Source organism: Mustela nigripes, chromosome 11 (genome assembly GCF_022355385.1).
Source record: "Mustela nigripes isolate SB6536 chromosome 11, MUSNIG.SB6536, whole genome shotgun sequence".
Lineage (NCBI taxonomy): Eukaryota > Metazoa > Chordata > Mammalia > Carnivora > Mustelidae > Mustela > Mustela nigripes.
In genome coordinates, this window is record NC_081567.1 from 6,563,638 (window position 1) to 6,578,458 (window position 14,821).

The window sequence follows — 14,821 nt, forward strand, 5'->3', positions numbered from 1 at the left end:
CTGTGAATCAACAGACCTGTACCCCTGGGGATAAAAATATATGTTTATCAAAAATAAAAAATTTAAAAAAAAAAAAGAAAAAAAAAAAACAAACATGTTTAGAGTTATGTAAATTTGCTAGATGAAAAGAGGTCACTGGTGTCTTAATTTCCTAAATCCATTGGAATTTTAGTTGGGCTTTTGAGATCAATGAACAGGTTGCTGACTGGGGGTTCATTGTGTGCAGGCCACACCGACTTTCCCTCAGCTCTTGTTTTTCCCATGTGGCTCTGAGGTAATAATTCAGAGGGTTCTGAGATTTAGCGACAACACATGCACAAGCCAAACATGCCAGAAATACAGAGGTTCTGTAGCCTTGACAGACAGGGTGAATTGTTCAGTATCTGCCATACTTGGAGGGGATTCAAGAGGGACTTGAATTTCTCCATTTCAATATCCTCTTGTTTTCTCTCCTTTCCAGTAAGACATCTGTGAATAAGAGCTTCCCTCTCACTGCCAGAGAGAGGTAGTAAGCTGCATTTCATGTGGTCTGGGTCATTTTTGTCCATGTTGGAGGTAGGACTCAGTACATTTAGATTAGTAATATGTTTTGTTTCTTCTTGCAGGGTTTTTCTGTTTTTGACGAGACATGTTTTAGAAAGTATGGAAGAATGTGGGGGTGAGTATTCTGGAAACTTCCATTGGATAGGCTTATTATGATGAAGCCCTCATGTTGTGAACAGTCTCTATTGAGAGCCCTTTGGGATAAAGCCTGCTGTAGTAAAGCTTCTGGAACCTCTGATTCCTGGGATCCCATTTGTCACCAGGTGTGCAGGTCTAAGTATGAATTGGACCTGGAGAGGTATATGGGGGTGCTGGGCCACTCACAGCCAGTGTTGTACCCCTCTGTACCTCCTTATCTTCTGTGTTCATGTCCTCAGAAACCAGAGGACTCTGATGAGTTGCTTCAGCACATAAGCAATATGATGGCATAGAAAGAACCCAGATTTCTGGATAACCAGTGGTTCAGCTCCACTGCCCGTTCTCACATTCAGTCCTGGTCAGCTCTGGATGGAGCCAGTCTTATATCATGGACCTTAGTTCAGCCAAAAGTACATGGTTCTTATGGTTGACTGTAGATAAGAACCACCTGGGAGAGCTTGTTAAAAAGGCAGATTCTTTGTTTCCATCCCCCAGAATGCTGAATCTGGAGGATATGGGGTCTGTCCCAAGAATCTGAATTTAATTAGTAGTGGAAGCAATGTTAGGACTGGGTGAGACCATAAATATAAAGCGTTAGCACATATCATCCATGAGGGAGGGAAGGAAAAACTGATGGGAAGAAATCAGAGAGCGAACCAAACCATGAGACTGTTGACTCCGGGAAACAATCTGAAGGCTGTGGAAAGGGAGGTGGTTGGGGGGATGGGGTAACTGGATGATGGGCATTAAGGAGGGCAAACGATGTGATGAGCACTGGGTGTTATATGCAACTAATGTATCATTGAACGTTATACCAAAAACTAATGATGTACTATATGTTGGCTAATTGGATTAAAAAAAAAAAGCTATGGTGAAAGACATCTCATAAAAAAAAAGGTTACCCAAAAGCACTGTCCCTTGTCCACCCACATGTTTCTGAAGAAACATGATGGGACAAGGGGAATCATCCAAGAAATATGATCAGGCTGCTGGGAGAGAAGACCTGAGTGCCACCTCAGTAACTGCTATCAATGCTTTAACACTAAATATACCCAACCTCCACTACAACCTTCTGAGTTTTAGAATACTTTTTGGAGATGGTGTAGTGGTTAGTGTAGTGGTCTCATCCATTTTTAGATGTGATCACGAAACCATTTGAAAATCCTCTATGACGTCAAGGAAAGAATAGGGGACTTGCGGAAAATCTTTCAGTTTGTTCTAGTAAATGCAAATGCAGTTTGTTCTAATAAATAGTGGAAACAAAATAAATTTTACTTATTTATGGTATAATTAAGCTTAAAGTAAACCTCATGCTGGTGACAGATTCCCATTAACAGGCCATGCTGACAATCAAGTCAGGCTGGATAAGAAGATGTGGTATATATATATGCAATGGAATACTCTGCAGCCATCAAGAATACCCAGCTTTTGTAGCAACATGGACGGGACTGGAAGAGATTATGCTGAGTGAAATAAGTCAAGCAGAGAGAGTCAATTATCATATGGTTTCACTTGTTTGTGGAGTGTAACAAATAGCATGGAGGACAAGGGGAGATGGAGAGGAGAAGGGAGTTGGGGGAAATTGGAAGGGGAGGTGAACTATGAGAGACTATGGACTCTGAAAAAACAATCTGAGGGCTTTGAAGGGGCGGGGTGGGGGTGGGAAGTTGGGGGAATCAGGTGGTGGGTATTAGAGAGGGCACAGATTGCAAGGAGCACTGGGTGTGGTGTAAAAACAATGAATACTGTTACGCTGAAAAGAAGTAAAAAAAAAAAATTAAGACACACACACATACACACACACACCCAAATCTTGCTGTTTACAATGACATGGATGGAACTAAAGGGTATTATGCTAAGTGAAATAAGTCAACCAGAGAAAGACAATTATCATATGATCTCTCTGGTACGAGGAATTTGAGAGGCAGGGTGGGGTTGGCGTTGTGAGGGGAAGGGAGGGAAAAAATGAAACAAAATGGGACCAAGGAGGGAGACAAAGTATAAGAGACTCTTAATCTCAAGAAACAATCAGGGTTGCTGAGGGGTGGGGGCGGGAGGGATAGGGTGGCTGGGTTATGGACATTGGGGAGGGCATGTGCTGTGGTGAGAGTTGTGAATTGTGTAAGACTGATGATTCACCTGAAGCAAATAATACATTAAATGTTATATGTTATGTTTTTTAAAAATAAGGATGGATCACATATAAAGAGTTAGCTTTGTGTGAAACATGTGCAAACAGACCTGTACCCCTGGGGATAAAAATATATGTTTATAAAAAATAAAAAATTCTATTAAAAAAAAAAAGTGGGCATGGCCTGCTGCTTAAGGATGTCACATGAAGCCCAAGGAATTCACACCTGGGACTCACATATAAGAATAAATATAAGTAATAAAAGGAAATATATTCAAAAAGAGTTATATTTTTCTGTATTTATTTTTCCTCTTTTCTTTTGTTTGAAAAATTTATGACTTAATGCTGTCAAGGATCTCTCTCCATATTAAAAATAATACTTCCTTTTGAATGTAACTGGGAAGCATATTTTAGTAAATAGGACAAAGAAATAATTCCTAATTTAACCATCACTTCTTGAGCATTCCAAGTCTTTTCATTTGCAGACCCATCTTCCATATATGTGGTCAGCGTATGTACAATTTTCATTTAATATTCTCTCTAATGTCTTTCATGTTTGAAATAGCTTCAAAATTAGAATGTTTAGTTACTGGGTGATGGATTCTCCATTTTTTTGGTTCCTAGATCATTTACTTACCTTCAGTTATTTACCACCCTCATTTCCTTTTTGTTAAATTGTTAAATTAAATTAGATAAATTATTTTAAATGCTTGACATACTTCTAAAATGTTTACAATAATTTATTTTTATTTTTATTGTTAGTCACCATACAATATGTCATTAGTTGTTGATGTAGTGCTCCATGATTCATTGTTTGTGTATAACACCCGGTGCCCATGCAATACTTGCCCCCCTTAATATCCATCACCAGGCCAATTTATCTCCTCCCCTTTCTAAAATCCTGTTTGTTTCTCGGAGTCCACAGACTCTCATGGTTCATCTCCCCCTCCAATTTCCTCCCTTCATTTTTCCCTCTCTTCTCCTAATGTCCTCCATGTTATTCCTTATGTTCCACAAGTAAGTGAAACCGTATGATAATTGCCTTTCTCTGTTTGACTTATTTCATTCAGCATAATCTCCTCCAGTCCCATCCATGTTGATGCAAAAGCTGGGTATTCATCCTATCTGATGGCTGAGTAATATTCCATTGGATATATGGACCACATCTTCTTTATCCATTTGTCTGTTGAAGGGCATCTCTGCTCCTTGCACCATTTGACTATTGTGTACATTGTTGTTATGAACGTTGGGTTGCATATGGCCCTTCTTTTCACTACTGTATCTTTGGGGTAAATACCCAGGAGTGCAATTGCTGGGTCATAGGTAGCTCTATATTTAATTTTTTGGGGAACCTCCACACTGTTTTCCAAAGTGACTGCACCAATTGCATTCCCACCAACAGTGTAAGAGGGTTCCCCTTTCTCTACACCCTCTCCAGCATTTATTGTTTCTTTCCTTGTTAATTTTTGCCATTCTAACTGGTGTGAGGTGGTATCTCAATGTGGTTTTGATTTGAATGTCCATGATTGTTAATGATGTTGAACAGTTTTTCTTGTGTCTGTCAGCCATTTGTATGTCTTTTTTGGTGAAGTTAAAAAATTTTTTTTCAAATAAACAAAATATTTTATTTTTATTGGTAGCTATTTTAACATGACAAACATACAATGTGATGTTCTCTAAGTCTCAACTAAGTGTAAACCTTACTCTTTTTTTGTTATGTTAGTCACCATACAGTACATCATTAGTTTCTGATGTAGTGTTCTGTGAATCATTGTTTGAGTATAACAGCTAGTGCTCCATGCAATCCGTGCCTTCCTTAATACCCATTGCCGGGCTCAACCATTTCCCTACTCCCTCCCTTCTCAATTCCTTAGTTTGTTTCCTGGAGTCCATAGTCTCTCATGGTTTGTCTCCCCCTCCAATTTCCACCCTTCATTTTCCCCTTCCTTCTTCTAATGTCCTCCATCCTATTCCTTGTGTTCCACAAATAAGTGAAACCATATGATAATGGACTTTCTCTGCTTGACTTATTTCACTTAGCATAATCTCCTCCCGTCCCATCCATGTTGATGCAAAAGTTGGGTATTCATCCTTTCTGATGGCTGAGAATATTCCATTGTATATATGAACTACATGTTATTTTTTTATTAACATACAATGTATTATTAGCCCCAGGGGTACAGGTCTGTGAATCGCCAGTTTTACACACTTAACAGCACTCATCCTAGCACATACCTTCCCCAATGTCCATAATCCCACCACCCTCTTCCTACCCCTCTCCCCCAGCAACCCTCAGTTTGTTTTGTGAGATTAAGAGTCTCTTATGGTTTGTCTCTCTCCCAATCCCATCTTGTTCCATTTATTCTTTTACTACCCCTAACCCCCCCCACATTGCATCTCCACTTCCTCATATCAGGGAGATCATATGAGAGCTGCCTATCTCTGCTTGACTTATTTCACTAAGCATAATACACTCTAGTTCCATCCACATCGTCACAAATGAACCACATGTTCTTTATCCACGAGTCTGTTAAAGGGCATCTCTGCTCTTTCTACAGTTTGGCTATTGTATACATTGCTGCTATGAACATACAAAAAGTTATGGAGAATGGTCCTGGAAATATCCATGTACAAACCTAAACTTAATAATTGTTCTAATGTTTTTTTCTAATCATGATCTCAGAGAAAGGATTAGGTATGATCAGGATAAATGTCTGCTTCCAATGAAGATATACAGATGACTATCAGACACATGAAAAAAGGTTCATCATCACTAGCCATCAGGGAGATTCAAATTAAAAGCACATTGAGATACCACCTTACACCAGTTAGAATGGCCAAAATTAGCAAGACAGGAAACAACATGTGTTGGAGAGGATGTGGAAAAAGGGGAACCCTCTTCCACTGTTGGTGGGAATGCAAGTTGGTGCAGCCACTTTGGAGAACAGTGTGGAGATTCCTCAAGAAATTAAAAATAGAGCTTCCCTATGACCCTGAAATTGCACTCCTGGGTATTTACCCCAAAGATACAGATGTAGTGAAAGGAAGGGCCATCTGTACCCCAATGTTTATAGCAGCAATGGCCATGGTCGCCAAACTGTGGAAAGAACCAAGATACCCTTCAACAGATGACTGGATAAGGAAGAGGTGGTCCATATACACTATGGAGTATTATGCCTCCATCAGAAAGGATGAATACCCAACTTTTGTAGGGACATGGACGGGACTGGAAGAGATTATGCTGAGTGAAATCAGTCAAGCAGAGAGAGTCAATTATCATATGGTTTCACTTATTTGTGGAGCATAAGAAATAACATGGAGGACATAGGGAGATGGAGAGGAGATGGGAGTTGAGGGAAATTGGAAGGGGAGGTGAACCATGAGAGACTATGGATTCTGAAAACCAATCTGAGGGTTTTGAAGGGGCGGGTGGTGGGAGGTTGGGGGAGCCAGGTGGTGGGTATTAAGGAGGGCACATATTGCATGGAGCACTGGGTGTGGCACAAAAACAATGAATTCTGTTATGCTGAATAAAAAAAAAAAGGACAACGAAAAATAAATAAATAAATAAATAAATAAAAGTAGAGCTCTTTATATTGAAAAAAAAGAAGTCTACTTCCAGGCATGACTGCACTCTAGAAACTGTCAGGTTAAGTATAATCAGGTCTGTTTTCCCCACACAGGTTTTATGATGGGCGACAGCCTGTGCTGGCTATCACAGATACGGACATGATCAAGACAGTACTAGTGAAAGAATGTTATTCTGTCTTCACAAACCGGCGGGTAGGCATGGATGTATTTTAAATTTGCATAGTTAAATATAAAACTTTTATTTTAAAATAAGAATAGATTCACAGGAAGTTGTCACAGGAGGTCCCATGTCATGAAACCTTCAGGCCATTTCCTTTATGGTAATATCCTGCATAACCATAGTACAGTGTCCAGGCTGAATTGGACATTGGTTCTAATCACAGAACTTAGATTTCAACAGTTTTATATGCACTCATATTTGCCATCCTGGTTTTTTTTTCCATTTTTTAAAATTATGTTATGTTAGTTAGAGGCACCCACAGAATGGGAGAAAATATTTGCAAATGACATTACAGATAAATGGCTGGTATCCAAGATCTATAAGAAGTTAGTTGTAGTTTTTAAAATTATTTGTGTTTTAAGCTTTTACTAGAGACATAAGTAATTTTTACATCACCAGTACAATATCACTATGTTCTGAATTTAGACATTTGTATTTACCAGCGAGATTTATAATTTCATGTGATTTCATGTTAGTAGTAACAGCCCCTTTTTTTTTTTTTCAGCTTGAAGAACTCCTTAATATTTCTTGTAAGGCAGGCTTAGTGGTAATGAATTCTGTCCACACTTTTTTGGTCTGGAAATGTCTTTTTCTCTCTCATTTCTGAAAGCCTTGTTTTTCTGGGTAAGGTATTCTTCGTTGGTATTTTTAATAGCATTTCAAATAAATCACCTACTGTCTTCTGTCTTTCATGATTTCCACTGAGGATTCCACTGGTAGTCGCATGGTGTTCCCTTGGATGTGATGAACTCCTTTTCTCTTGCTGCTTTCAAGATTTTGGGGGGGTTTCATTTTTGACAGTTTTATTATAATGTCTCTTGGAGAAGTCCTTTTCAGATTCAATCTTATTGGGGACTTTAATCCTCATGACCCAAGATTTCCATACATTTCTCTATGTTTGAGAAGTTTTCAGCCATTGTTTCTTTCAGTAAGGTTTCTGCCCACTTCTCTCCTCACCTGCTGGGACTCCCATAATGTGAATGTTGTTTCATTTGATGGTGTCCTGTAAGTCTGTAGGCTTTCCCCCCAATTCTTTTCATTTTTGTTCCCCACTTTGACTGGATAATTTAAAATAATCCAGGAGGGCATGGTTAGTTCATGCATTTGGGGGCCACACCTTGAGCAACTGCATGATCCTTGGCAACAAGAGCAGAGGAGGGTTCTTTGTGGCTGTGGTAGCTGTTGGGGTCTTCAGCAGAACCGCCAGATCCAGTGACAGGAGACTGGAGAAGGACAATAATGGCCAGAGTTGGTGCTATGCACACACTCATCTGGAGGGCTGAAAGCAGGCTCATGCCCCAAAGAGCTAGGCCAGTGGTGGGGGCTGTACCAACTGTGGGCACACAGGTAGCTTTGAGTTCCTGAGCTATCTGTGTGCACTCACATGGCTTCAGGGCTAGCCAGTATGGCATGCCCAGCAGTGGGGCTCGTAACTAGAGGTCAGGCTGGCAGTGTGTAGGTGTGCATCTTCAGGGTTTAGCTGTGGTCTCATGTGTCAGTGCAGTCCAGAGACAGGATTCAGGCCTGGCCTCAGGCCCAGAAACTGCTGGGGCTTGGGCTGGTGTTGTCCATATGCCCAGTCATAGAGGCCATAGAGGTGTAGATTTGGAGCTCACAGTATTGGTGGTGGCACTGGCTGAGGCAACTCGTGTGAGTGCAGATGGGACACAGCAGGACTCTGGCACCTTGAGTCTACAAGTGTGAAAACCTCTGGGACTATCAGCAGCAAAATCTTAGAGGGTACACAGTGCTGGGCCGGCTGTTTGCCTCAGCAGCAAAGCCTGCTGGAGACTTCTGCAGAGCAGGACACAGAGAAGCATGGTCACTCCTTCCACTTGACTGATACTGGTAGTCCTGTCCTTCTTTGTTCCTAGCTGTGACCACCTGTGTCAGCTATGCCAGTCTTTGGGAGGTTTGAAACCAAGACAGGTAATTTGTGCCATGCCCTGAAGGGCTGGGGCTAATGGTCGCTTACCCTTCTGTTGTTCCCCAGGAAGGAGAACTATCTCAGGTCAGAGGGGGTCCTCTTGGTGCTGAGCAGTGCTGACCTGGGTCATGGGGGTGATGCAGGCAAAATAAAGCTCTTCTCCCTACTTTTCTTGTACAATTATTCTCAGGAGTTTTGCTCCACTGTGTTGTTGAAGCTTCTTAAATGGACTCCTAAGCCCTTGAGCCTATTTTTGCTTTGTGGATAGCTGTCTGATTGTTGTTGTTTGTGAGGTGTTAGAGGCTAAAGTGTCCTGTTTCATCGTCTTAGGGATATAATATCAGTCTTTCCTCACTGGGGTGATGTGATGTTAGGTGTAAGGTTTTTAGATGCTTGTTATTAAGTTGAGGAACTTTCTGTCTCTTCTTAATTTGTGAGTTTTTATTGTGAAATGGCGTTGAAGGTATCCATTTCATTTTTTATTTTTATTTTATTGTAATTAAAAATTTTGGAGGGGTGAATGTCTGGGTGGCTCTGTTGGTTGAGCATCTGATTTTAGCTCATGTCGTGATCCTGGGGTCCTGGGATCTAATTCTGCCTCAGGATTCTTGCTCAGTGGGGAGCCTGATTTTCCCTCTGACTGCTGCTCCCCTTACTTGTGCTGTCTTTCTCTCTCTCTGAAAAATAGATAAATCTTTAAAATTTTTTAAAATTTAAATTTAATTTAAGTAACATGTACTATATTATTAGTTTCAGAGGTAGAATTCAGTGATTCATCAGTTGCATACAATATCCTGTGCTCATTATATCAAGTGCTCTCCTTAATGCCCATCATCCTGTCACCCCATCCCCCACTGCCCTCCCCACAAGCAACTTTTAGTTTGTTCCCTATAGTTCCCTTTAGTTAAGAGTATCTTATGGTTTTCCTCCATCTCTGTTTCCCTCTTGTTTTATTTTTCCTTCCCTTCTGATATTTTCATCTTTTTTTTTGACAGAGAAAGAGTAAGAGAGCACAAGCAGGGAAGAGAAACAGAGGGAGTGGGAGAAGCAGCCTCCCCACTGAGCAGGGAGCTCGATGTGGGATTAAATCCCATGACCCTAGGATCATGACCTGAGTCACAATACACCCCTGTTATATTTTTTAAATTCCACATATTAGTGAGATCTTATGGCATTTGTCTTTCTCTCACTGAATTATTTCTCTTAGTATCATACCCTCCAGTTCTATCCACGTCATTGCAAATGGCAAGATTTCATTCTTTTGATGGCTAAGTAATATTCCATTGTGTGTGTATGTGCATGTATATATGTATGTATGTATGTGTGTATATATGCAGACACATATCTCTATATATATACACACCAGGTCTTTGTTTTCCATTCATCTGTCATGGACACCTGGGCTCTTTCTATATTTTGGCAATTGTGGACATTGTTGCTATAAATATTGGAGTGCTATAAACATTGGGATTCAAATCACTATGTTTGTATCCTTCTGATAAATGCCTAGTAGTCCAATAGCTGGGTTGTAGGGTTGCTCTATTTTTAAGTTTTTTGAAATATCTCCATACTGTTTCCAAACTGGCTACATCAGTTTGCATTTCCACCAACAACGGAAGAGGGTTCCCTTTCTTAGCATCCTTGCCAACAACTGTTGTTCCCTGAGTTGTTAACTTTAGCCATGGAGATATCCATGTTAAAACAAAATATATTTGGGAAAATGGAAGAAATATTCAAATTGGTTGGCTTGCTAGATGAAGAATAGAGTTATTTCTCTCATTTTCCCTTATGTTCTTTTGGGGAAAAACAGGGAAGAAATTTCCATGTTATTGTACCATTTTGTCACAAGAGCAAAGAGATTCCTAATCTTTTTACTGTTAACTACAATTTTTTTTTTCAAATCACCATTTCAAGACATCCAGTTTTCAAGTTTCTCATGCTGTGGATATATGTAAAAGGTAGAACTGGTCTGAGGCAACATACAGTTTGCCAGGGCAACTGACTACCTTCCACCAATCCAATTCTACTCTGCTCAGCTTAGGAGACTGTATTAGGTGTTAATCCTGTGTACTCCACTGGAGGAGTTGTTTCCCTTCCAAATTCCCTCATACGATATTTGCACTGAAATGAAGGTGGAATATAAAGACTGGAAAGCACAGCAGGTGGCTGGATGTGTCCCCAGCCTTGCAAAAGGATAGGCCTTTGGGATAAGAATCTGTTGATCACCTACATTGGGCCTACAATGAATTTGATAATCACAAAATATTTGTTGAATAATTTCTGCCTGTTTAACAAATTTTCCACAACCTTTGAGACCTCCAAAACTTATGTAGGGCAAATTGTGTTTTTCTTTGACTCTAGTCTTTTGGTCCAGCGGGATTTATGAAAAGTGCAATCTCTTTGTCTGAGGATGAAGAATGGAAGAGGATGCGAACATTGTTGTCCCCTACTTTCACTAGCGGAAAGCTCAAGGAGGTAAGAAAAGAAGACGTTCAATTGGAAAGTAAGGAATACATCTGGGAGCAGGTAGGAAATACAATCATAGTCCATCTCTAAGGGGAAGTCTGTGGAATTTGGGCTTGATAAAAATGGTCTTTTTATGTCCTATAAGAGACATGATAAGATTTGTTATTACAAATCACTGCTCTATGCTTGTGAGAGCCACATCATTCTAGGACTTGATTCTCAGATTTAACTTCAGGTGGTGTTGTATTTTCTGTGTAGATGTTCTCCATCATTGACCAATATGGAGATGTGTTGGTGAAGAACGTGAGGAAGGAGGCCAAGAAAGGCAAGCCTATCAACTTGAAAGAGTAAGTAGGAGTGCAGCTGCTGGGATTCCTGCTCTGTCATGACATTTTCCAGCTGCTGCCACAGAGCCAACTGCCACTGTTGAGTCACTCCAGTGAAGCAGCTGAAGTATGCATGTGGTGTTACAACTCCAGTGGGCCAGCCAGGAAGAGGTAGCTTACTTAAAAAGGCAGGGCAGTCAGGAGAGAAGTGGTCTCTTTTAGTGTACATGAATCAGGATTAATTTATATGCTTAACTGTCACCTTGCTTATTCTGGAAGACACCACTACATGCCTGAGAAAAAGAAACATGATTGTACCAAATCTTTGAGTGAGGAGGGTATGGTATGGTGGGAGGGGAAGGCACTTGGTACATATTGGTGGGCACTGGGGTGGGGCAGGAACATTAACATGTGGAACATGGAACAACTTCAGCCCCAGCTATCCTTCTTTCAATCTCAAAAGAAAGAAGTCCCTGTTCATGGGATGGGAGTGTGACTATCTATCTATCTATCTATCTATCTATCTATCTATCTATCATCATCTATCTATCAATCTATCATCTATCTATCTATCCATCATCTATATATTGGCTAATCTGGGGTATATTTTAATTATGCAGGATGAACTGATGTACATAGGGTCTGTCCTAGGAAAAATAGTGGCATATAATCACTTATCTATGGAATCTCCTAAATCAATTTTGGTGTGATTTAACATATATACTTAAAGGATGAACATTCTTAGTTCTTCTTTTTTCCAGAAATGAGTACATCCTCAGGGCAATCTCAGATCAATGAAGATGGGACAGAGTGGGTCTTTCAGGAGACTTAGCAGAGGTGTAGAGAAGAAGGGATGGTGTTCCTGGCAGCACGGAACAGGGTGTTGGTGTTCTGTGATGTGCTGAAGAGAAATCAGCTCTGAGCACAGATACTGTGGTGAGAGAAGATCCAGATCAGTTTCATGGTTCATGACACCATGAGGAAGAGTTAATTATCCCACCATTTGTCCTGCTCAGACAGTGCTTAACCACCTCCTGCTGCCCATATTCAAAACACACTACTGTAATTTGTCCAACTTTGGGTCTCTATGCCTTCATGACTGAGCTCCTTGAGCTCATAGGTGTGTCTAACGTGTCACAGTGTCCCATCATCCCTCGCACAAAGCCAGCTACATCATTGGCACCTCACAAGCACCTCATGAGTGAGTGTGATGGCACCTAGACTCTTCAGATGATGCAGCAGCTGGTTCTGAATGTGTGACATTTGTCTTGTCTGGACATCGGAATCTACAAGCCCTTTTGATGCATGTGTTGGATAAGGACAGTAAAGAGGTGGTGATTTTAATTACATATGTTTTTCTTTCTCTCACAGCATCTTTGGAGCCTACAGCATGGATGTGATTACCAGCACATCGTTTGGAGTGAACATTGATTCCCTCAACAACCCAGAGGATCCCTTTGTGGAAAATATTAAGAAGCTCTTAAAATTTGATTTCCTTGATCCATTTTTCTTCTCGTTATGTACGTACAATACTAGTTTTCCTTTTTCCTTCCTCCCCCCGTTTCCCTTCTTTCTTTCCTCTCTCACTTTTTCCCTTCCTACCTTTCTACACCAATTTTACTGAGATAGAACTTCATCTAACATATATGTCCCCCTTTTAAAATGTATGATTCAATTTTTACAGTCTGAGTGTTCATCGTCCAAGGAATGGATAATGAAAATGTGGTATGTATATACCATGAAATCTTATTCAGCCATAAAAATGGAATGACATTCTCTATTTGGACAGTATGGTTGGATCCCAAGGGCATGATGACAAGTGAAATGAGTCCAACAGGGAAAGGCAAATACTATATGACCTCAATTACATGTGGAATAAAAAAAACAGTACAAGAAACCAAGTCCTATGAAAAGGAGATTAGATTTGTGGTTGTAAGAGGCAGGGGTTGTGGGGCGGTACTTGGATGAAGGTGACCAAAGGTACACACTTTCAGGCACAAGATGGATGAGTATTGGACTGTAAACACAACACGGTGACTGTAGTTGACACTGCTGTATGATGTTTTGTAAGTTGCTAAGAGTAGATTGTAGAAGTTCTCATCATAATAGAAAATTTGGTTTTATAACCATATGAGATGATGGATGTTAACCAATCTTATTGTGCTAATCATTTTTTATATATGTGTGTCAAGTATATATAGTGTGCCTTATCATATACAGTACTGTATGTCTGTTATAACTCAAGGAAGCTGAAAACTCTGCTTAGTGCATTCAAAGATAACATGCAACTTTTACTGCAGTCAGTGGTTGGAATATTGTTGTCAACACAGAATTCCTGTACTTTTTTTTTTTTTTACCATAACTTCCCACTTTCCTTAGCCCTAAGCAACCACTAATCCTCTTCTCTCTTAATAGATTTGCCTCTTCTGGACTCTTCATACAGATAGAATCATGTAACATGTGATCTTTGTGGATGCCTTCCTTCACTAGTGTAATGTTTTCAAGGTTTATCCAGGTGGCACCATCCATCAGAACTTTCATTTTATGGCCAGTTAATATTCCATCGTGTAGACATATTGTCTTTTGTTTATCCTTCCATCATTTGATGGATGTTTGGACTGTTTCCAACTCTTGGCTATCATGAATAGTGCTACTATCCACATTCATGCACGATTTTTTGTTAGAATACCTCTTAATGCTAAGTGAAATAAATCAAACAGAGAAAGTCAATTATATGGTTTCACTTATTTGTGGAACATAAGGAATAACATGGAGGACCATTAGGAGATTGGAAAAACGATGGGGGAGAAATCAGAGTGGAAGACGAGCCATGAAAGACTATGGGCTCTGGGATACGAACTGAGGGTTTTAGGAGGGAGGGGGATGGAGGATGGTAAGTCCGATGATGGGTATTAAGGAGGGCACGGAGCACTGGGTTTTATATACAAACAGTGTATCATAGAACACTACATCAAAAACTAATGATGTACTGCATGGTGAGTAACAGAACACAATAATAAAAAAAATACCTCTTTTCAATTCTTTTGGGTATATACTCAGAGGTGGAATTGTGAAGTAAATTTGCTATGTTTGTACAATGCTTTGTATTGTAACTTGCTATATTGCTAAGATATAGTGTGGTTAACTTAATAAGGAAGTGCCAAACTTTTCTCTACAATAGAAATACAATTTTACATTCCCACCAGAAAGTAAGAAGGTTCTGGTTTCTGTCCATCCTTGGTGCATTTGGTCTACACCTGTCTACCTTTTGGGTGATTGCCACATTAATGGTGTGAAGGGTATCTTATTATGGTTTTGTTTTGCATTTCTCTAATGGCTAGTGGGGTTGAGCACCTTTTTATATGCTTGTTGCTTACTTCATAACTTCTTTAGATAAATGTTTGTTCAAATTCTTGCCCATTTATAGTTTTGAACACGGCAGGGATGTCCATTATCACCACTGCTATTCAACATAGTAC

The 14,821-nt window shown here is 40.0% G+C and overlaps 1 protein-coding gene across 1 annotated transcript in view; it reads left to right on the forward strand.

Moving 5' to 3' along the window:
* LOC132026526 (cytochrome P450 3A12-like) overlaps positions 1-14,821 on the forward strand; it is a 49,237-nt gene that overhangs the window by 6,837 nt on the left and 27,579 nt on the right. Inside the window, exons 3-7 of the mRNA XM_059414500.1 lie at positions 606-658; positions 6,496-6,595; positions 10,912-11,025; positions 11,275-11,363; positions 12,714-12,862. Of these exons, the coding sequence (XP_059270483.1) occupies positions 606-658; positions 6,496-6,595; positions 10,912-11,025; positions 11,275-11,363; positions 12,714-12,862 (505 nt within the window). The remainder of the gene's footprint in view (positions 1-605; positions 659-6,495; positions 6,596-10,911; positions 11,026-11,274; positions 11,364-12,713; positions 12,863-14,821) is intronic.